The sequence below is a fragment of the Phanerochaete carnosa genome, assembly GCF_000300595.1.
Source record: "Phanerochaete carnosa HHB-10118-sp unplaced genomic scaffold PHACAscaffold_10, whole genome shotgun sequence".
Taxonomy (NCBI): Eukaryota; Fungi; Basidiomycota; class Agaricomycetes; order Polyporales; family Phanerochaetaceae; genus Phanerochaete; species Phanerochaete carnosa.
This window is the reverse complement of record NW_006767637.1, coordinates 886,319-907,753: the sequence shown is the minus strand read 5'-3', so window position 1 is coordinate 907,753 and position 21,435 is coordinate 886,319. Positions and strand designations below refer to the sequence as shown.

Here is a 21,435-nt window from a genome sequence, read left to right as displayed (position 1 = left end):
AATGAGTGCTATGAATATAATAGGCGCTTGTATGGGGCGAATTTGTGACAACGACCTGGCCCTCCGCAGCTGCTTGCAGTTCGTGATGCTTACCGCGCAGTCCACAAGCTCCTTACTCAGTGAGACAGGGCACGGCCCTAGGGCGCACTGTCATTTTTCTTGCTTGCTCCGCCGATGGTAACGTGGCATGTCGGTAGCAGTATGCTTGGGGTCCGGGGATATCGCGAGCTTCGACTACCACAGCCAGCTGTTGTCTGTTCTTCCAGAGTCCCAGGAAAGGCAGAGAGTCAGTGACGGCTATAGTCTCGGCAGCATACCGAAGGGATGGTCGAGCTGCATTACCATGGGCTGGTGTGGAAGCTGGGACGACGAGATGTTCGAGCGCTTACCTTCGTCCGTCGCGCCATCATCCAACACTTTAGGGCAGACGTCTTTGTACTTCGGCAGACGCCTCTTGAGCTTGAGCTTGAACATCCACACGAGTTTGCCTTGGAGTGCTGCTCTTCGGTGCATTAATCTAATTTTAGTCCAGTAATGACATAGGTGTGTGTCCCGCATACAAATTTGCACATTGTAGCTTGAATAACCAATATATAATTTCTGGCATACCGTAGTGACCCCTAAAATGTGTGCGCTGCCGCTGGGTACTACCAGGCACTCCTGAGCCTCTACGCGTGCGCTACCCGACAAGGGCAGATGCGGTGGCTCAGGGTAGCAAGCGCCCTCGCTACGTAGTCAGACGCTGCTTCCTGATGTTCATTGCGGAGAAAGGCCAGTGTCCCTAACGAATTGGGTCCTTGGTTGTCGCTGACTGTTTGCTGTAGCCGCCGATATCATCATTCATCAGGAATCCTTGAAGTCTCGCTCACGCCGTGTGTTCATATAGCACATACCTTGTACTACTACAAATACGAAGATTTGGTCCATACAATGCACAACGTACAGTATCACGCCCGTAAACATGAACAAATTACGTCTCGAAGGCTTTGTGTGACGCCGAACAGCCGAGTTGTAATTCAAGTTGTTACACGCGCACAGATGGTACGAATATCTGCTGGTGGCCCATGGTACTGACTAGCGACAATGCAAGCCTTTGAGATGGTATGACACGAGCGGTTATCAGAAGCGTTCCTGGGGCCCACCTATAGCTACTTGAAATGGTTTTGGGATATGATAATGGTGTCAAGCCCCAGGTGTCGCGTGGGCCGAGAGCAGCCTCTCGAGTGAGGAGGGCAATACTGTCTCGAATGGGTGGCCGCATCGTATTCTATGATGGGCGACTGCAATGCATATCAAACGTCCAACTAGATGCGCTGACGCTGATACGTCCTAGGCTTTTGTGGCGAACTTAGGTGAAAGAGGCACGCGAGCTTGGAGCGCGCTTCTGCAAATTGCACAAATGTTAGATGCCATAGGATGCGGGGCATCGCTAGGACACATTATTCATTTTTTTATTCTGGGGAAATGGCCGGTTCTGTGCGGCGAAGTTGTACCTCTTTATACAACTGTGCGAAGCCAGACCTGTTCGCCAGTACTTTGCGGCACGCGAGGCGGTGCATACAGCTTCCCGCTTACATGAATATCCTCAAGATCCCCACACGGCCCACAAGCCCCGCTGGAATGCACCAGACTTAGGGCACGTGTGATACCAAGCATGGCCGGCCAAAGCAAGTAAAATTTCACGTCTACAAGGAAGTATGCAGATGGCGGTACAGTAAGCTACGAAAAATATCAAGTCCGTGAAGGAACTGCTATAAGTCCAGCGCACTAGACAGAAAACACACTATCAGCGGATACGAGGCCCTCACAAGTGTAAACGCCTCCGCCCGAGCTTGTTGGCCCTCGCCAAGAAATCCGATGTCGCCAATACGCGGATAGCCTCGTAGAACGAGTTCCCCGCGTCCGGTTCAGTGGCACGTCGAAGCGCGCTGGTCGTCTCGTTCACAGGGGAGAAGATCTGGAAGTCAGGCTGACAGATCGTACCGGGCACAGGCAGGGTGCCGTTGTTGAAGTATTCCTTGATAACAATCGCCGTGCAGGTCGAGAAGCCGGACAGGGAGGTGTGCTATAGAGCATATGTTCAGATGGTCCAGAGGAAAGGGTACAACCAATGCGTACACCTGTGGAATTCTGCTGGAGAAGAACAGATCCGGCAAAGCCTGACGACATGTTTCGTCCACTCGTAATGGGCGTCACTGGGTCTGTAGGGGCGCGACAGTGGGTCGGTGCATAGCTTAGCTTGCCACACGAGAATACATACCAAGGGTATTACTGATAAAGAGCAAAGGGTTGCTCGTATTCGTGGCGAAGGATCCTAAGCTAGGGTGTCAACAGTAATTCTTCTTGCATGTTGCAAGAACTTACCGTTGAAAACGTCCTTTCCTCGGAGGGACCACCCGCTTTTCGGAAGAAATGAAGTTCAGCTATATATAGCAGGAGAAGCAGAAAAGACATACGTGCAGAGCCCAGAACCGAGGGGATACCATGTAGGGGCAAACAAAGGCGAGAGGTCCAGCAAGATTTGATAGTCCTCACGAGCTTGTTGGAAGGTCCGGCTGGAGCTTCCAAGAATATCACCGCACTCGATGGCTGAGCTGATATCGAGTAGTGAAGAGACGAATGATCCCCCTGTATCGGCTTCGGCTGGACAAAAGACCAGTGAATTGGCAACGATCTGCGTATCAGAATTCTGGAAGATAAGGGTGCCGTTGCCCTGCTCGAGCTGGGCTAACGCCTCGGTGGTGGTAGAAGCATGGCTAAAGGGGAAGTATATAGTCTGGAAAAGTTGCTGCACCAAGGTAGAGTAGTCAACGACGCCAAAAGTGATCGCGGATGGGTCCGTGTCATTGATGAGGGGAACAGGGTCCAAGTGGACATTGTTGATGAGCTTGTCGACGCGAGCACGAACGAGGTCCGTACTGTTCTCCCAGATGGCGCACAGTGACGGCCCCGCCTCGACACAGGCTTCGTAGATGGACGTCAACGCCTTGTCGGTGTCCATAATGGAGCTTGTATCATTCCCTGTAAACTACTGGTAAGAATTGATTCTCGTGGTCACCTCGTCAAACCCGGTACGTGCCTGAATACCACTCATGCGAGTTGACAACACCGTCTATAACGAAATGACCGACATTTTGAGGAAACATGGCCGCAAACCTGAGTGGAGATGAGATTTGCAAAGTAATTTCAATGTCTGGTGCAGACTTACGTAGCACCAATAACAGTTCCGTAGCTGAAACATCTTGTTAAGAAATTATAAATGATATGAAAGAAGCTGCTTACGAGACCCCCCAATAGTTAACTTTATCAAAGCCAAATGCCCGTGCGATGTTCAGCATGTCAGTTGCCACCGCCGCCGTAGACACTGACTCGGCAATTTGCTGGACGCGATCGACAGCCAGCTTTCCTAAGATCTGAGCATCTGCGAGACTCCTCCCAAACGCCGAGACGGATTCGTTCACATCCAGGGGATACGGAGCGTAGAACTCAAGCGCCTCTGCTGGGCTATTGAAGACGGAGAGGGCTGGGGTAGTCTCTCCGACGCCTGTATCACAACCATCAGCAGCTTTAAGCCAGAATAGAACATGCGACATACCCCGAGGATCAAACCCGACGAGATCATATTGGGGACCGATAATGGCACGGAAATAGGGAGCTAGCTCCTGAACAAACTGAACACCAGAACTGCCAGGTCCTCCTGTAGTGAAGAAATTCTCGATAAAATGAAGCCTTCGAGAGTTGAGACACAAACCGGGATTGAACAAGATGGGACCGAGATAACTAGGGTCGTCTTTAGAGAAATTGGACGGTGACATGAGCAGAGCCACCTGTGCTTCACCAGCACTAATATTGGAGTATTGGAGAGGAACCTAGGAGAAGATAAGTCAGTATTCCCTACCGCGTGATACCCTTTGTCAAAGACCCACGGTTAGTCTCGCACATTGGAAGGTGTCATAGCAAGAGGTCCAGGAAAGATTGGTAGATGCAGTCAACTACCATCGCGATCAGCCTGGGGCAGCATACAGCGGAACCGTCAAGAGTACAACTTACGTTTGCCCAATTGAAGTCGTCATCCCGAGCAACAAGCGACCTTGCCTGCAGGCCCTGAATGACTGCCAGGACGGCAGCTCCGTTCACCAGCCTTCTGAGGTTTCGCATCGTGAACAAATTGTCTGATATGTGGCACAATGTCAAGCTACCTGCGTTTTATAGAACCGCGAGATTCATGCTGCGGTTTCTTCAATACTGCGCAATCAACGTCGCCGTGCATCGCGCAAGGGTAGGGGATGCATGCCCGATGCATGCCCAGCAAGATAAGCGGGAATTAAGCCGGATGATGCATTAGTTGATGCGCAGTATTTTCCCGAAGGAGATTTTCCAGTGCCTTGTGTCTCCGACGGTAGCTGAACGCGTAGCGAGGCAGTGAGCAGTACTAGCTGCGCCATCAGATAGTTATGGGCGGGAAGTGGCACCGCCACGCAGGGGTGATAGAATGACTTGCGCATATGGTAGAAAGTAAGAAATAGGCACACCTTACGCCATGAGCATAGCCTACAGCATCACGGGCACGGGGTAGCCTGCGAAGACCAGTGCCACAGCGCGACTAGTACTGACCAGCAGTGCACAGTACCAGTAGTTTTTCTCTGCTCAAGCGCCGACGTCCAGAGCAGCATATTAAAATGTCTGCAAGTCTTTTCTTAGGCAGTAGAGGTTGCGCGGAGTACGCGTTGATGGGAAACTGGGATGGAAGGCGAAGAAAACACCGCGGGAACGGACAGAGGGCTGGCGCTAGAGGGCGGGGGTTGGTATCGGGACCCCGAAGACCTCGGACCGTCTAGCGCAGCTCAGCCGGCAGAGGTGGACCGAGGGCGATATGAGCTACCACACTGTTAGAACTGCGGAATGTTTTTAAAGCGTCTACATATTTCCGACATTACTGAAATCTATGAAGGTCTGCGGTGGACAAAAATAAAAATCTCGTTCTCGCAGTGCCGAATCTTGTTCTGGCTGCGGCAATTCATTTCACTGTACTGAACTGAGTTTGTCCGCGTGTTGGAGGGCTTGAGTGCACCCGTATGCGCTGTTATACATGACACCGCAAGTAAGTACACATTTTCCCACCATTGTGTGCTCCCACAGACTCGATTTGGATTTATGAGGGTCTTGTTCGCTCTGTGCATGACATCCGTGGGCACATTCATGCGGACAAAATGTAGTCTGAGTCCGTGTAGGTGCACTTTTGTGCACTTATCTGCGGCGTCGTGTACAACGGTGCGCGCGGGTGCGCTCGGGTTCGCTACCGTACGGATGGATTCGGTATGGTGTAGTGAAGGGGGGTGCCGCCCACAGCCATAACAAGATTCGGCACTGTGAGAACGAGATATTTATTTTTGTCCACCGCGGACCTTCATAGAAATCACATCAGCTCGACAGCCTGCATGCATTACGGGCGGCAGCCACAAGCACGTTGAACAGTGAGTGGTAAGCGCAATGCATTAAGTTACGAATAGTATCGAGCCCATGAACGAACGTGCTACGAGTACGGCATGTCAATCAAGAGCGCACAACATAATCATCGCATCGAAGATCCAATTCGGGGGAACGAACGCCTCCGCCCAGGCTTGTGAATCCTAGCCAAGAAATTTGACGTCGCCAGTCCGCGGACGGCCTCATTAAATGGCTCACTGACATCTGGCTCAGCCGCGCGCCTTTGTTCGCTGCTCGTCCCGTTCGCTGGGGCAAAGATTTGGAAGTCGGGCTGGCAAACTGTGCCCGGCGCTGGCAAGGTGCCGTTGGAGAAGTACTCCCGGATGACCTTTGCCGTGCAGGTCGAGAAGCCGGACAGAGAGGTGTGCTTCCGAGAACGACATCAGCTTCAATTCAGTTATAGGGACATCTAGTATACTGACCCCCGTGGAGTTCTGCTGAAGGAGAGCTGAACCGGCGAATCCTGAGGACATATTTTTCGCACTGCGAGAGAATTAGCGACATATGAGAAATATTGCTGAAGAAAAAACTCTACCTAACGAGGGGTGTGATAGGATCTGGAAAATAAATCAAAGTTAGCATTCAGTGAGATGGTAATATATGCCGCAGAGATTTACCGAGGGTGTTGCCTATCACTAGAAGAGGATTGCTGGTGTTGGTGACGAATGAAGCTACCGGACTCGTTGAGCACACATCCTGTACTGATGATAATTCAAATTAACTCACCGTTGAACCTATCCTTTCCGCGAATTGTCCACCCGCTACATGCCAACATAAGCCATCGGAACCATGTCGGGCACCAGATGAAACTGCACTTACGGGCACCCTCCATGATATAGATCGTAGAACGCAGGAGCAAACAACGGCGACTGCTTCACCAACTCCTGGTAACGCGCTCTTGACTCCTCGAGAGTGGGAGCTGACAGTACAAGCTGATCGCCGCACGTGATGGCTAACTCGACATCGAGGAGACCCGCTACGAAAGGCTGCGACGCGTTGAAGCTGCATGTGCTCAGCGCGTCCACGCTCTGAGTGTTCGAGCCCTGGAAGATCGCGCTGCCACTACCGCGCTCGAGCTGTACGAGTGCTTCCGCCATGAACGGCGCATGACTATACGGCAAGTAGGTGACCAGTGAGAGCTGATCGATCAGGACGCCGTAGTCGACGACGCCGAATGTTAGGCTCGAGGGGTCCGTGTCGTCGACGAAGGGGACGGGGGCCAAGCGTACATCGTTAATGAGCTTGTTGACGCGAGCGGCAATACGCTCCGTAGTATTTTCGTAAATGGCGCAGAGAGATGGTCCCGCAGCTACACAGGCCTCGTAAATCGAGTTCAGTGCTTTGTCAGAGTCCACCAGAGAGTTAGTATCTTCTCCTGCCACAGGATCCAGTTGATGAGAGTCCAAATACGCTGTTTGGTGTATACACACCTCCATACCATTCATGCGAGTTCACCACGCCGTCTATAATCAGGCGTCCAACGTTGCTAGGATACATTGCAGCATATCTGAATCCAGTATCAGTGCATGTCTTGTGCTTAACTCATCATGCAGGAAGGCTTACGTCGCTCCCAAGACCGAGCCGTATCTAACGATTTGTTAGAAAGTGTAATCCACTGGCACGAAATATCGATCGTCCAACTCACGATACACCCCAGAAATTGAGCTTGTCAAAGCCTAATGCTTTCGTTATGCTCAGCATGTCGCCGGCAACGGTGGGCGTGGTGACAGCCTCTGCAACTTTCTCAGCGCGATCCACTGCGAGCTTGCCCAAGATCTGCGTCTGTGCGAAGGCTCTTCCGAAGGAGGATATCGACTCGTTTAAGTCCGGCGGGTACGTCGCGTACCACTGAAGTGCCTCTGCTGGGTCCTTGAAAATTGAGAGGAAAGGAGTGGTTTCACCGACACCTTTCGAAAACGTAAGCAATGGTCCACCAGGGTATAGGGGCAGAATTAGCTACCTCGGGGGTCGAATCCTACGAGATCGTACTGAGGCCCGATGATCTCGCGAAAGTAATGTGCTCCCTCCAGAATTTGTTGCACGCCGGAACCGTCGGGCCCACCTATGACTATGAGTGAGATTGAGTCATAAACGGAATCAAAAGGTCGTGCTTACCTGGGTTGAAGAGGATAGGCCCCAGATAGCTCGGGTCTCCGACTGAGTAGTTTGACGGAGATATGACCAAAGCTACTTGGGCTTCACCCGCGCTGGGATCGGAGTATAGAAGAGGAACCTAGCATGGCAAATTCGTTAGGTTAAATCATTTGTCTTCAAGACGAGAGCGCTTACAGTTAGTCTCGCACATTGGAAGTTTTCATAGCAGGATACCCAGGACAGGTTCGTGGAAGCATTAAGCTATTGCGGTTCATTGAATGACACAACATGTGGATATTTAGTGGGATATGCTACTTACTTCCAACCAATTGAAGTCCATTTAAAGGAAAACAGAGCTTTAACTCGGTGAAGGACAAAGGTGGACGGTGAAGCTGGTAGAAGCGGCCTTAATCGGCGAGAGACAGTACTGCAGAATTGTGAACACGACCCTCCAAATATATACACCCCGCCTATCTGTACTCACGTGATCAGCATAGTCAATGACTAGCGGCGCCGACGCATCGAGCGGAGAGACCAGCCCGTCGCAGCTCTATGGCAATGCTACCGCCCACTCTCCCGACAACAAATTGCGATGGATTTGCGCTTGATGTCGGGTAGTGAACGCTAACCCTAGGCCGGCGATAACGTTGGTATAAGCAGTGAGGCGGTGTACTAGGCAGCTGCGCCATCAATGAACGGCTTTTATCAGCGGCTCCTGCCCCTAGCGTGTACTCAGGCCAGACTGCGTGTTGCTCAAAATGTGATGCAAGGCGAAAGAATATGGACTACGGTCCGGGAAGAGGACCTGGAGCAAATCCGAACCGGCGAGCGTGGTAAGCTAGAGTCGTAAGTTGAATTCTGCTCACTCGCCTGTAGTGGGTTGTATCCTGGATATCGTGACAGACGATGTTTAAACTCTCATACCGCAGTGCTGCTGCTCACGTTTTCGTAGTACGGGATGCGATGACGGCGCCAGGATGAAGCAGATGTGTGCGGGCGTCAATCAACTGATAAGCTCTCGAACACCCCAGGGCCATTCCCTATGAAGGTTGCTATTGGACAAAAAAAATGAGTTTGGAATTGGTGCAGACTGTACTCACAGTTTGGCGGACAAGGGTGCGCAAACGTGAACAAACGTGCACGAACGCGCACGAAAGCTCACGAAAGTGGGCGAACGTACATGATCGTGCACAAAAATAGACGAACGTGCACGTTAGCGCACGTTAGTGACCAAACGCGCATCATCGTGCACGAATACGCACGCATAACCTTAGACGCACATCAAAAACAAAAATTTGCGGCCGGTGTGAATGTGAGAATTTTTTTTGTCCAATAACACCCTTGATACATTCCCCACCAATCTACGTCGTAAGTGCTGGGGGCAAGGAGAGATGTCGACATATACATATACATTTCGTAACCAGCTGTTTGAGCGATAAGCCACTGCCCAAAAAGAAGCAAAAATCATCATAAATACTGCACCAGGGATAAGTACATAATATAACACATGACTCCCGCCTGCAGTGCGATGCGCGAGGACCGTGTACGCAGCAGGATCCGCAGCCAAAAAGACTTCCGAACACGGAGCACATGCAGGATCCTCTGCGTATGGAGCTACTCTACTGGTGCGACAACCGATGAGACGCAAATGTGCGTTCTATGAGCTGGGACTGTACGGCTATTCTCCGTATATGACGGGAAAGACACTTGGACAACTATCTGCCAGGGCTGACCCGTATTCCTCAGTGTCCCAATGGATGAATTGCTAAGTCGAATGAACAACTCGCCCTCTGATATCACATCAATTGAGCAGAATCGAAATTCTCAGGCTGAGCGTACCTGCTTCGTTGATGTCCATAGCCAACTTGAATGAAGAGTATAATTGCGGCAGTAAGGACAGTACCAGTTGCTTGAGGGTTGACCATGTGGCAGCATCCACACGTAAGCGTTCCCGAGCAGCGAGCGTGATTGATACAAGCTGGAGTTGCTCCCGCAATGTGCCTCCTGCGCATGAAGAGACTGTAACAGTCCGTGGTCCCCGCCTGCGGGACGCCTGTCTCGCAGGGCCCAACGTCCAGCCTTCAGCGAATGTAACATTCTGGAAACTGCACTCCGAAACCATGGGGAAGCCGCGGATGAAGCGGACAAGATCCAACACTCTTCGCAACTTAAGGCCGTGTAGGATGACGCGCTCGAAGGGAAACAACGAACCCGGCAGGGTAATTGGCAACAATTGGCCAGGGAGAGCGAGGGCAAGCCTCGAACTCCCGGGTTTAGCTTCGCGCGCTGACATGTCCTCAGAAGATGACATGGTGTTCCATGACTCTTCTAATCTAAGCTCCACCGTTGCGCTTCGGAGCTGCATCCACAGCTGGCGGATGCGGCGTAACCATGGATAACATTGGGACCCACGGTATTCGACGATCACGTTCCGCACGCAATCAGCGATTAGTGGTCGTACACTTGTGGCGTTCGATAGGGCGAGAAGCCCTTCCATTTCTACGTAAGATCGTATAGTAACGCTCCAGAACAGAACAGGACGGATAACCTTGGCCCAGTAGCGACATGTCGCGCTGCAAGCTTCAAGGCCGCGTCTATCGATCTTGATAGTAGGGTCGCAGGTATGCGACACAGATTTCAGGATAAGGTCGAGAATCTCCGGCGGAAGATTTGTGCCTGCCGTGGTCCTGTGCATAGACTAAAACCGCCAGGACAAAGCAGAGGTGTGGAACTGCTGGGAATTACGTAGTTAGTGGATTACAGGCTGCGATGATATTGCGAGACTATACAAACCTGGACTGGACTAGACGGTGGGGTTGGGAGGAGGGTTGGCCGAGTGGGTCACTTTAAAATTTGATGCAACCAGGCCGTACTGCAACCCAATAGTCGCTCGAGCTTGAGGACGTAGTCAAGGTGCCGGGGCTCGTGCAGGGTATACGCTCTTAAGGCACGGAAATTATCGCAGCTGAGGCTGTGAAAGCCCGTTTCCCAGGCGCCGAGAGCGGTCGAAACATAACGACGAAACTCGGACCTCAAGAGCTTCCGACCATCAAGGCCCGGGCCGTTTTGGCACAGACCCAGGCGTGGCTACAATCATGAGCTGCCCACTGCCGGACCTACAGGAGTGCTGACGACGCCGGGATAACACGAGCCCGACGGACCTTGCACGCACAAGATGGAGCTATCATGCCATCGAACCCTTGAGGAATATGTCGTAAGCACTTGCCATAGAACAGGTTACATTTTACAGACAATATGGAGGCCTCAAACGAACATGTATTGATTTGTGTTGAGTGCTGCGTGGAAAAAGTTGAGCATCATATCGAAGAATAATCTTGCAAGAACGAATGCCTCCAACCGAGTTTATTTTCCCCGACCAGGGAGTTCGACGTTGCCTGTCCGCTAACGGCAACGTGGAACAAGCTTTCTACGCCGGATTCGGCAGTGCCGTGGTGCGCAGTGCCCTGACCGGATATCTGGGATTCGGCCTGACACTTTTCACCTGATTCCGGCATGATACCGTCAGCTGAAGGCACTGATGGCCTCTTGGAGTGCGATTTGAGAAGCCGGACAAGGAGTGTGCTGGCGAGAGGAAGGTCAGCGCTAGGCAAAGAGCCGGAAGAGCCGGACGTACTGACCCCTGTGAATTCCGGCTGAAGGAGGATTGATGCGGTGATCCCTGAGAACAAGTGTCGCGCGCTGCGAGACGGCGTTGGCGTGACTGGTAAGGCGGTGTAAGTAGCTGCGCATCATTGAGCAACTCGTGCTAGCAGTTCCTATTCTTCGAGCGTGCCCGGGCCAGACTGCGCATAAATCACGTTGCGATGTGGAATGAGAAAAGAGATCGCTGGCTCTGGCCTAGAAGAGGACTCGAGGCAACTCGGTCCGGTAAACATAACACGAGCATGACAAGGAGAAGCCGAGAACACTTTCGACAGATAGATACAGAAGCCGTAGCACCGCAACCAGCATAATACCGTAATGCGTCGCTGCTTGCATGTTCATGCATGGAGAGGAATGTGACAACAATGCTGGAATGAAGTGTGAGGACGAAGTTACGAAGTAGAAATTAAAAAATCGCTCGTCTCCTGTGCGCTCAGGCGCCAGTTGAGTGATGTCGCATAAAACTCCGCTGTGTATGAACCAGTGCGGTACTAGCGCAGTCATCCTGTGACACTGGGCCCGTATATGACTGGCATATTGGCGATACGCAATCGCTGTTCTCTCGAGTCGTCTGAGCTAACGCATCTGATATAACGCTAAAATAGGCCCTCCAGAGAGGGCATAACTGAAAATATCTAATTTGTCCAATCTATGCAATTAGTGCTAATTCTAGCCAATTAAACCTCATTATTGTGGGCGGTTTCTCCTGATGAGAGCACATTGGCAGAATGTCACGCCACACATGGCCAACAGAAAATAGTTTTTCCAGAGCCAAGCAAGGCATCCATCGGCGCAGACGGCCCTCCCCCCAATCATCAAAATGCGATGTCGAATCTAGGCGTCTGTAAGAATTCTCGGGATCACGTGGTATTATTTTCCGTGCCATTTTGAAGTGAGTGTAACCCCACGTCCCCAAGACTCTCGCAATCCCCTTCTACCAATAAGATGTCTGGCAAACGAAAGGCAATTCCTCGGGCAGAAATAGAGGGCATGGCTGACCTACTGGCCAAAAACGCACGCCTCAACGACCCGCTTCCGACTGACACCGACTTTTCGACGGAGGAGTCGGAGGGGGTTCAAACCCAGGTAGTGCTATAGGCCCACAAGTACGACGCTTGCGATAACTAACGGATGGGAGTTAGCTCAGTGCTCTTGCCATCCTCCCGGACGCAGACCTGGCCCCCATGTACTTCGCGTTCTCCGCAAAACACCTCGCCGTGCTCGTCAAGTCGCTTCACGCGCTGAACCGCGCGACGCAGCGCAAGGCGGTGTCGACCTACATCCAGATCCTCTCGCTGATGCCCGACCCGAAGGTGAACGCGTACTTCCGCCGGCTCCTGTGCTCGCCGGGCGCAGCGGGGCTGCCGACGCTCGTCGCGTCGCACATCGTGCAGGGCATCGACTGGATGCGCCCGTCCGGGCCCGGCCATCTCTGCACGCTGCTCATTCACCTGCTCTTCTGGTGCGACACGCGCATGGGCGACGACGAGCGCGCGTCGATCGACAAGACAACGCGCGAGCAGCTCGCGGCGATGCTCCAGGACCTCATCTCCCGGCCCGATATCGCTCGTCTCCCGGAGCTCCAGCGCGTCGAGCTGCAAAGGCTCGCGGGGATTCTCAACTGCGTGGAGAACATGCCCGGCAACTACTACCTGAAGTCGAATAGGGACTATCTGGAGGGACAGATTCCCGGGCAGGAAGAGTGCGTTGTCTGCATGGACGAGTCGGCCGAGATGCTCTGCTCGCAGTGCAAGTCGGTGCGGTACTGCAGCAAGGAGTGTCAAATGAAGGCTTGGAAGGCGGGGCACAAGCAAAATTGCTGGAAGATGGTGGATGAGAGTGGAAACGACTTTTCGTCGGCGTAGCTGCTGAGATGTGAGTCTTCTTGTAGTGCGGAAGCGCGATACATGACCAATACCATGAGTTCCACACAAGGCTTCTGATTTGATGAAGACTGACGTGATTTTACGTGATTATTGTGCGACATTTCTATTGTCACAAGCCTCAGTCTCTCGGGGCCTCATCTGCTTTTCATTACCGCACGGCCATTTATGCACGTCGGGCTTGGTGACAATCTTTCGACGCGTTGATGGTGGCGAGGCAGAGGCTTGCATCACCTGGCCCGATCTCTATCCAACAGAAACATTTTGTGCGCAAGAATAAGACGAAGCCGCGGTGTTTGCAGTGCCAGCCGGTCAAGTTTCGTAGCAATGCATGCCAACTACGGACTTGGGAAGACGGCCGTCGGCTCGAGCGCTAATTTTTTCCCGCCGGGGCATGATCTGCAGCTGGTCTGTATATCTGCCGCTGATGTCAAATACATATATAGCATCTGTATACTGCGTTTCACCGATTCAGACCAATGCCATCTATTTCCGATTCATAACGTGTACCTTGCTCCACAGACAATCCAATAACACCTAATTTTCTTACCCTACATCTTCCAAACTTTAGACAAGAAAATGGCGCGTGTACAAATGCTATGTGACGAGAGGTCAGGTATCTATATGAGGGTATAATCGCATCCATGACGGATAAAGGTTTTGTCTGCTCGCAAGTCCGCTTTTAGAGCGCGAACGTGGCGGACCGCTGCCTGTGGACTGCCGGCTTTTCTTCGTGAAGCGGCATCCGCCTTGCCGCCATCCAACGCCTGAGCCGGTCCCAGTAGTTCGCCGAGCCCATCTCGTAGATCCATTCGAGGATGGACCTGAGCCCCGTTCCGGAGAACAGAGCGTCGTGATAGTCTTGCGACTTGCTTTTTACCACCTAGCGGGCACAGGGATCGTGAGCAGCCCACACATTTTCGAAGATGCCGCACTGACCTCCTCGAACAACGCAAGCATCTGCACGCTTTCCTCCCTGGACGACAGCCACCATTTGCCTTCCGCTGCGTACTTGGGGTCGCAGACGCCGTCGTAGCGAAGCCAGCTGGGATAGTGCGCCGCCATGACCCGCGGCACGACAGAGTGGAACTCCCAGTCGACGATGCCGGAGACCTCGCCCGTGCGTTCGTTCACGATGACGTCGGTGTCGCCGAGGTCGTCGTGCGACAGCGCGCAGCAGGACGCGGACGTCGTGATCGAGCGCACTGTGGAGCCCGCGACCTTGTGCAGGGTCTCGAGGAGCCTGATGGCCTCGGTGCTCTCCGCCTCCGACGCAAAGAATGTGCGGCGCGCCTCCGAGATGGCAGAGACGAAGATGTAGTCGATGAGGTCCTGCAGGTCGTCGTACACTTTTGGCGCGCGCTTTGCCGGGCCCCTCCCGGCGAAGGGCATAGACCTGAGGACGTACGCGCCGCCACCCTTATCGCCACCCGTCGACCCAATCTTTTCGGGGACATCGAGGTCGAAGAGTTCGGTTACGTACTGGGCGTAGGAGATGACCACCGTTTCCTGCCCCAGTATTCAGCTCCGGAGCTCCTTTTTTGAAGAGCGATGACGACGCACCTTCTGATGCCGGTCGAGCTGCCCCCAACACTCGCGCACGGTTTTCCCGGGCATTTGCCGCAGAATCGAGAGCTCTGGAGTGGCGCGGACAACGAACGGCACGGGAATGGAGGAGTATGACCTTAGCCACATGAGCAGGTTCGCCTCGCGCATAATGCGCTCGCCGACCACGTCCGCGTCCGGGTCGCCTTCCCGCCTGCGCAGCGACCTCCGCACGTACCACGACTCCCCGCCGTCGAGCACGATCTCGAGCATCTGCTGTTCAGAAGTCAGCACGTTCCGGGAGACCTTCGGCAGCTCTCGGTGGGCGACTGCGGCTCGACTGCGGCTTGATTGTGGCGCAAAGGGCGGCTCACCTGGTATGCGCGTTGTCTTCGGAGCGTCACGCCGGTGACATGACCACAGAGAGCCATTTCGACGTTGTCCAAGAACTGCTGGCTCTCGACGCTGATGTTGTCCCCGAAGCGCCATTCCTCGAGCGACTGTCCGGGGATACTTTCAAGCCAGTTACATCGCCCGTGCCGATCCCAGCAGGGTATCTGCGGCCTGGTGTTCTGTGGTAAGAGGTCCTCGAGACGCAGCGGCAGCATCGTCGGTGCGAGCGCCAGCATCGCTTGTGGCGGTCGAGACAAAGTTGAACGTTGCAACGTGCTTTTGTTCTCCGACCGCCCATATACGCTTCCCGTTACGGCAAAAACGCCACAACGCCCTCGGGTATCAGCGCACCCGACGCGGAGCGCTGCTTTGCGCACGACCATTACGTGATTCAAGACTCTCCTCGCCATCCTCCCGTTCTCCCGCTGCCAACTTGGGGCGTTCGCTTAGGATTTTTGGGGGGTTCGCGCGGGGCCCAGGCCCACGCTTATGAAACGCACTAAGGCCCTATCCACCTCCGCCTTGCCAGACATGGGCATGGCTTTGTATTCTCGACATAGCCGAGGTCACCCGCCACGCAAGTGATACCTTTTTTTTTTCCAATCGCAATCTGCCATTTCACAACCGAATCGTAACTTAGATAACGCGAGATCAGCTTCGCGGCAAATATAGGTACATGGTGGCAAGAAAGCGCCGCAATAAATATTTCTCGTCGGGGCCCGGAAGTTCGAGAGACGCAGCCCCACTGTATCGACCAGCCGTGCGTCAATATTACCTCTGGCTGGTACTCGGCATGCCCTGCTGCGAAGCCTGCTGTACCATAGCCTGCTGGAGCCGAGCATGGTGCATCTGCAGCCTGATGCGCGCCAGCTCGCGATCGCGAGCGGCACCCGAGAGGTGTCTGGGCCTCGGGTCGGTGGAGGCGGAAGGGGCGCCTGCAGAGCGGAATTGGGCGGGGTTCACGTGCGGGTCGGCGACAGGAGATTGCACCGGCGCCTGGGGAACATGGCCGAACGTGTGGCTCATGGGAGCAGGCGCGTAATGAAGCTGAGGCTGGGCCGCGACGGAATAGGGCGGATTGATCCCGCTGATTGGTGCCGGCTGCGCAGCGACACTGGGGACGGGCACGGGAGACATGGGAACAGACATGCTGTTCTGCTGCAGCATAGATGCATGCTGTGGGACTGGTTGCATCGCCTGCTGATAGGATGATCCTACTGGCAGCATTTGAAAGTCCGAAGGAAGCGCGGTGGGAGGCATTGGTGGTAGATATGGGTAGGACGGCACCGGGGGCGGCACCACACGCCACATGTTGTCACTGTCAAAGGCCTGAGTGCTGGTAAATGAGGGTACAATATCCAACTCACAACCTCTGAACAGCACCAACAATGATTTCTTGTTCGAGCATGTGCCATGGGTCGGTTGCAGTCGCGATGACTGGGGGGACAGACTGCAGCGGTAGTGGCGGTGGTGGGACATAGGAAGAAGGTGCCGGAGGGGAGCTCGTCTTCGCAACTCGCTGGGCTTGTTCAGCTTTGAGAGCACATATCGACCGTTGCAGCTCGGCGTTCTTCGCTTGTTCTTGCTTCCAGAGATCCATGATGGCCCTGAGTCGCTGCTCCGCACTCTTTTCCTTCTGCTTAGACTTTTGCAGGCTTTCTTGTGTCTCCGCGAGCCGAGCATACAGATATTCCGTCTCTCTCTGGGTATCAATACTGGACGCATCGGGTGGCGTCAGGTACACGCGGCGGATGGCAGGATGGAACTGTTCTCGCAGAGTGTTCGGGATGCGATCACGATCGTGTCCAGTGACTGCACAGGACATCACATGTGAGGTCAGCGTCGGCACTTTTCAAAAAGGCGTCAGCGTACTGACTGAGTTTGATGGGCGCTCTGCATGTGGGACAGTCGGGGTCCCCTCCTGACGCATTCGACAGGCGCGAGCGTAGAACGGGGGAAAGGCAGCCTTCGTGAAAGAGGTGTCCTGGGAACAGAGGATGTTAGCAGGGAGCTCAGCAGTCGCATAGGAACCAACCCCTTACCGCATGGTATGCTGATAGTGGGCGAAGAAGTCGAAACTAACGACTCCCAGCATATGGGACACTCCATCAGCCAGTCCCGAGGGCCTTGAGAGACAAGAAGGCGGAAGGGGATGCGGATGGTGAAGGTGCAGGGTCAAGTGAGGATGGCCGCAATAAGTCTTGGCGCACGCCCAAGACAACGGCGTGTATATACCCGTCTCCCCGCAGCCACGAGGGTGTCGCGACGAATCGATGAGCGGAAATCGGACGAATGTGTTCTGGTTCAACACCTAATACGGGCTCTCCCGCGAGCAGTGCGCGGTGGCAACCTTGCTTGTGACATCTCAATGCGGGCACTGTGATGTTCCGCAATACGTGTGAGTCATCAAACCATAACCCCGCGGTACCCGTTCATCACCCGTCAGAACCGCCTTTTGCCGTCATAAAGCGGCAATATTGCCTTGTGACGGTCGTCCGGATGCTTTCAAACGTTGAGATAACGTTGACCATCCCAATATCCTTTCAACAGTTTGGGCGCGTCATGGGCAACGAGAGGTGCCGGCCCAAAGACCCGTTGAGCGATTGTATGTTTGCGGAATTGAATGAACGTGTGTGGAAACGTGTAGCTTATGAAAGAGAGTCGTTGGGTGACGAGTGACAAGAGCAAGAACGTATTGCCGTTCAAACGTCCGTGTGCCGCTCACACCCGCCCAACTCCGACCGCCGTGATCAGTGCACGCGCCACAAAGCAGAACGACGGGCTCGCGCGGGTCGGAATTTGCTCAAGCTTCCACCCCGAGCACATCCTCTGCTCCCGAGAGTGTGATGACTTGCCGTCCCCGACCCTGAGGCCTGAGTTGCTGGCCAGTGCTGCCAGTGGAGCGGCGGATGCATCCGGATATCGCGGCGCTTATGCCTCTTGCGAGGCGACATCACCAGGGAGATAAAGAGACAGGGACCTAATTGTAAGCACCTAGCCAGAGTCGACTCCTTGTTGTTGCTCGTTGACGGCTGCTTTATAGAACTCGCGTGGCCGCACGTGTTTTCCATATAACTGGGCGCGTACGCTGCGACGCGCGTTTCCAGCCCTCTTCACCTCCTGTCGAACTGAACACTCTAGAAACGATGCAGCTGTCCGGGTAAGTGCTATAAATTATCGCTCTAGAGTGGGTGGTAGATATTGAGGGTTCTTGTCAGCATCGTCAGATGGGTAGACGCAGTCAATCAGGAAGTGTATCCCGAACGAATGCCCGAGAATACTGAGCAGCCTAGCCCTGAACTCGTGTCGGAAGAGCTCTGCGATGACCATACATCAGTTTCATCCGTGACTCAGCCAGGAGAAGAGCCGATGGAAGTGACCAACCCGTTCATTGCCGAGGTTTCTGCTGTTGCTGTACATGCAATCGAACCTTCCCCTTTAGAGCTCGCGCCGAGGGAGCCCCGCACCAATCGTACTTCATCCGTGACCCAGCGAGGAGAGGAATCGATGGAAATAGCTAAGCCGTTCATTGCCGAGATACCTGCTAGAGCCATCACGCCGGTCGATCCTCCTCCACCCGCGCCTCTGCAAGGCCATCACGGCTATGTTGTGCGAGACACGACGCACGCAATTCTACGCATCCACAGTCTCTTCATGATTGTAGCAGTTGGCCTCGCAAGTCTGCTTATCCCAGCCGTCAGGGACCCGGCCTTCGATGCGTCTTTGAAAGCAATATGCACATCGCCACTGCGCACCTCATTTACTTTCTGCCGCGGACCACAAGATGTGGTCGTCATGCACGACTTTTCTGCCCTTGCGCAAATCCATTCCATGACGCTGGCGACTCTGTATGACACGGCCATAGGTGTGTGGACGCTGTCGGAAGAACTTGCGCACCAGGGACGCAGCGCGAAGCAGCTCGCGTACTATGCCAAAGACAGCTCGCTGTCTGTCCGTGAGACGCTCTCACACGATCTCCACCTACTGAATGAGAACGCAAAAACTTCCGCGAGCAGTTTGAATCGGCTAGGGGCGACTACAGTTGGGACCGTGATGCGGTGAGTGCCAGCTGGTCTCCTTCAGGCCAGACCAATTTAAATGCGCATACAGGACAGGAGCATCCTTCGAGAGAATATACCGCATCGTCCACAGTGTCCAAATCTCAATGGATGACAGCCCCCTGCCAAGTCTGGACGTAGACGACATCGCCATCAAGTTCGAACAAACCTTCTTGTTGGCAGTGGCAGAGCTCAAAGAGGACCTCGAGGCCCTGCAGAACGCCACGTCCTTCACGCTCGGTGACCTCTTCGTGCTCGAGGAGCAGGTGGACGCTATCGACGCCGTCGCGCGGCGCGAGGACCGCGCGCTGGAGACGTCCATCGAGCACATGGAGCGCAAGGCGGCGCGGAGCCTGCTCTGGGCGCGTGCACGCGCGGAGACCGCGCTCGACGGCCTGCTCGACGACGCACTGCTCGTCAGAAAGATACGCGACAACTGCGAGGACGCGCGGCAGGCGGTCACCGCGAGCGCGAAGGCCGTGGCGCAGATGCTCGCGGAGATGGAGTACCTCGGCGGCTTGCCGACGACGAGGCTCCTCATGGACGGTGTCGCGCTGCCGCAGCTCGAAGAAGACCTGAAGGCGTGTTCCGTCGGCATCGAGGCTACGTTGGACAAGTTTGAAGGTGCAAGGGCACAGGAACGGGCGAAGCGGTGGGCAGTAGTTGACGCGCGCAATGGCGATCCTTAAACGGATCTAATCGTCTGCACGTCTTATATTCTTTCTACAAGTACAACGTCATTCCTTTTTGTATACTATATTTCTCCTTGTCTGGTGATTCGGGTTATAAAACTTAAGGTTCGGTTTATGATCAGAGGCCAAGAGCCTGGCGACGGGACTTGCTCGTCGGATCGAAGTATGGCTTCTCGCCCTGCAATGCCATCGCGTTAGCAATATATACGAAGCCATGCCGTCAAAATACAACTCACCAAAGATACGACGCGGTCGCCGACACGCTTCTCCTTGCCATAGTCGAAGGTGGCAGTGTGGTAGTTGGACCGGTTGTCCCAGATCGCGATCGAGTTCTAAATCCGCGTCAGCACCACTCCCAACTGACCAGCCAAAAGCCCAGAGACGCACCTTCTCCCACTTGAACCTGACCTGGAGGTCGTGGTTGAGCTGAATGAGGTTGAACAGGTGCTTGAGGATCGTGTCGCTCTCGTCCTTGGTGACGCCGACGATGCGCTTCGTGAAGTTCGGGTTCACGAACACGCTCTTCCAGCCCGTGACGGGGTTTGTGCGGATCACGGGGTGTACGGCCTCGAGGTGCCCGCCGATGTTGCCCGGAGAGCCGCGCTCAATGTCGCTGCGCAGCTTGTTGCCGAGGCCCTTCGCGACCTTGTGGAAGAAGCGCGCCTCGTGCACGGCTTCGAGCGTCTCGAGATACTTGGCAAAGGACGGGGACAGGCGGTCGTAGACCTCGTAGCCACTGTAGGACTGTCAGCGCATGACCGAGTGCAATGCTATCAGCTATTAAAGGGACGTACGAAGCCCAGAGCGTGTCACCGCCCGTCACCTGGCCGCTGAAGCTCGGAAGGGTGTGGATCTTCAGGATGGCATAGTCCGACGGGATGGGTTCGAAGGTGATATCTGCGTGCCAGTTCAACCTGAAATAGGTCATATGTTACCAGTCTTCACGACAAGACGGAAGCTGTTAGCTTACGCAGAGAGCGTCGACCTGTCAACACGAGAGGCGACGTATTCGCGATTCCTCTCGGAAGTGATGACGCTAATCTCGTCGCCGAGCTCGGAGGCCTCTGCAGTGACGGGATGGATGTGCAACTTGGAGGAAGCAGGCTTGCCACTGAGCTCGCCGAGCTTCGTGCCGAGCGATTTCTGCTCATCAATAGTGAGCTCCTGGTCACGGAAGAAGACCACGCCACGCTGCGACACTGTGCTCAAGATCTCATTACAGAGAAGTGAAGCAGCTGAGATGGGAAGTTTACCGAGGATCGCGAGATCGCGAATCAGCTCATCGACGTTGGGCGCCTTAAGTAATTCAGCAATTTGGACGCCCCGAGCGAACTCAGTGCCAATCAGGGGTGTCGAGTCCGTCTTCTGGAAATGATCAAGTGACTTGCCCAGCTGCAGAGGAGCAGCCGCGCCCGTGAGCCGGAGACTCGCGAGCTTCTGCTCAACCTGCTCGGTCTCTGGGGAGACGAGCTGATTCCGAGCGGGTGCCTGGGTGGTAGTCTGGGACATAGTGGAGTTGGGGACGAAGAGTTGAGCTGAAGGGGACTTGTGGGATTTCTGGTCTGATAACATTTTGCATCACAAGCATTTATATTAGCAAGAACTTTGCAAGGATCGCGC

General features: G+C 54.2%; 8 protein-coding genes across 8 annotated transcripts; 2 read left to right on the top strand and 6 right to left on the bottom strand.

Annotated features, from left to right (window-relative positions):
- Window positions 1-1,678: 1,678 nt before the first annotated feature.
- On the bottom strand, window positions 1,679-4,852 carry PHACADRAFT_151659 (uncharacterized protein). Its single transcript, XM_007400199.1, has 13 exons — window positions 4,200-4,852; window positions 4,051-4,144; window positions 3,927-3,992; window positions 3,752-3,869; window positions 3,596-3,697; window positions 3,283-3,544; window positions 3,209-3,232; window positions 3,069-3,156; window positions 2,457-3,028; window positions 2,365-2,399; window positions 2,261-2,314; window positions 2,119-2,201; window positions 1,679-2,065 (listed from the first exon to the last, which is right to left on the bottom strand). Exons 1-13 carry the CDS (start codon window positions 4,301-4,303, stop codon window positions 1,805-1,807), a joined length of 1,863 nt encoding a protein of 620 aa, XP_007400261.1. The 5' UTR covers window positions 4,304-4,852; the 3' UTR covers window positions 1,679-1,804.
- A 596-nt stretch (window positions 4,853-5,448) lies between these two features.
- PHACADRAFT_213003 (uncharacterized protein) lies at window positions 5,449-7,921 on the bottom strand (the record flags this gene model as incomplete). Its single annotated transcript, XM_007400198.1, has 14 exons — window positions 5,449-5,630; window positions 5,690-5,854; window positions 5,910-5,970; window positions 6,023-6,044; window positions 6,105-6,158; window positions 6,214-6,248; window positions 6,307-6,862; window positions 6,918-6,994; window positions 7,051-7,074; window positions 7,133-7,394; window positions 7,448-7,549; window positions 7,603-7,720; window positions 7,777-7,842; window positions 7,901-7,921. The coding sequence occupies 14 exons, from the start codon at window positions 7,919-7,921 to the stop codon at window positions 5,550-5,552; spliced, it is 1,644 nt and encodes a 547-aa protein (XP_007400260.1). The 3' UTR covers window positions 5,449-5,549.
- Window positions 7,922-9,382: 1,461 nt separating this feature from the next.
- On the bottom strand, window positions 9,383-10,320 carry PHACADRAFT_187710 (uncharacterized protein; the record flags this gene model as incomplete). The annotated part of the gene is made up of 1 exon (XM_007400197.1): window positions 9,383-10,320. The coding sequence occupies exon 1, from the start codon at window positions 10,274-10,276 to the stop codon at window positions 9,383-9,385; it is 894 nt and encodes a 297-aa protein (XP_007400259.1). The 5' UTR covers window positions 10,277-10,320.
- A 1,565-nt stretch (window positions 10,321-11,885) lies between these two features.
- PHACADRAFT_263071 (uncharacterized protein) lies at window positions 11,886-13,266 on the top strand. Its single transcript, XM_007400196.1, has one exon. It carries the CDS (start codon window positions 12,429-12,431, stop codon window positions 13,107-13,109), a length of 681 nt encoding a protein of 226 aa, XP_007400258.1. The 5' UTR covers window positions 11,886-12,428; the 3' UTR covers window positions 13,110-13,266.
- A 228-nt stretch (window positions 13,267-13,494) lies between these two features.
- PHACADRAFT_177794 (uncharacterized protein) lies at window positions 13,495-14,648 on the bottom strand. The gene is made up of 2 exons (XM_007400195.1): window positions 14,067-14,648; window positions 13,495-14,010 (listed from the first exon to the last, which is right to left on the bottom strand). Exons 1-2 carry the CDS (start codon window positions 14,517-14,519, stop codon window positions 13,810-13,812), a joined length of 654 nt encoding a protein of 217 aa, XP_007400257.1. The 5' UTR covers window positions 14,520-14,648; the 3' UTR covers window positions 13,495-13,809.
- Window positions 14,649-15,680: 1,032 nt separating this feature from the next.
- On the bottom strand, window positions 15,681-16,560 carry PHACADRAFT_263068 (uncharacterized protein). Its single transcript, XM_007400194.1, has one exon. The coding sequence runs from the start codon at window positions 16,374-16,376 to the stop codon at window positions 15,837-15,839; it is 540 nt and encodes a 179-aa protein (XP_007400256.1). The 5' UTR covers window positions 16,377-16,560; the 3' UTR covers window positions 15,681-15,836.
- A 1,651-nt stretch (window positions 16,561-18,211) lies between these two features.
- PHACADRAFT_165718 (uncharacterized protein) lies at window positions 18,212-19,812 on the top strand (the record flags this gene model as incomplete). Its single annotated transcript, XM_007400193.1, has 3 exons — window positions 18,212-18,225; window positions 18,284-19,123; window positions 19,176-19,812. 3 exons carry the CDS (start codon window positions 18,212-18,214, stop codon window positions 19,810-19,812), a joined length of 1,491 nt encoding a protein of 496 aa, XP_007400255.1.
- A 121-nt stretch (window positions 19,813-19,933) lies between these two features.
- On the bottom strand, window positions 19,934-21,324 carry PHACADRAFT_103865 (uncharacterized protein; the record flags this gene model as incomplete). The annotated part of the gene is made up of 6 exons (XM_007400192.1): window positions 19,934-19,993; window positions 20,052-20,147; window positions 20,203-20,551; window positions 20,610-20,729; window positions 20,786-21,014; window positions 21,069-21,324. 6 exons carry the CDS (start codon window positions 21,322-21,324, stop codon window positions 19,934-19,936), a joined length of 1,110 nt encoding a protein of 369 aa, XP_007400254.1.
- Window positions 21,325-21,435: the final 111 nt, after the last annotated feature.

What these genes read in the sequence shown, in the direction of transcription:
- PHACADRAFT_151659 (XM_007400199.1), bottom strand. Translation starts at nt 4,303, where the DNA reads ATGCATCGGGCATGCATCCCCTACCCTTGCGCGATGCACGGCGACGTT. An exon ending in CGCGGTTCTATAAAACGCAG is followed by an intron (nt 4,145 to 4,199) that starts GTAGCTTGACAT and finishes GCGAAACCTCAG; the next exon opens with AAGGCTGGTGAACGGAGCTG. An exon ending in GTTAACTATTGGGGGGTCTC is followed by an intron (nt 3,233 to 3,282) that starts GTAAGCAGCTTC and finishes AAGATGTTTCAG; the next exon opens with CTACGGAACTGTTATTGGTG.
- PHACADRAFT_263071 (XM_007400196.1), top strand. Translation starts at nt 12,429, where the DNA reads ATGTACTTCGCGTTCTCCGCAAAACACCTCGCCGTGCTCGTCAAGTCG.
- PHACADRAFT_177794 (XM_007400195.1), bottom strand. Translation starts at nt 14,519, where the DNA reads ATGCCCTTCGCCGGGAGGGGCCCGGCAAAGCGCGCGCCAAAAGTGTAC. An exon ending in TGCTTGCGTTGTTCGAGGAG is followed by an intron (nt 14,011 to 14,066) that starts GTCAGTGCGGCA and finishes TGTGCCCGCTAG; the next exon opens with GTGGTAAAAAGCAAGTCGCA.
- PHACADRAFT_263068 (XM_007400194.1), bottom strand. Translation starts at nt 16,376, where the DNA reads ATGTGGCGTGTGGTGCCGCCCCCGGTGCCGTCCTACCCATATCTACCA.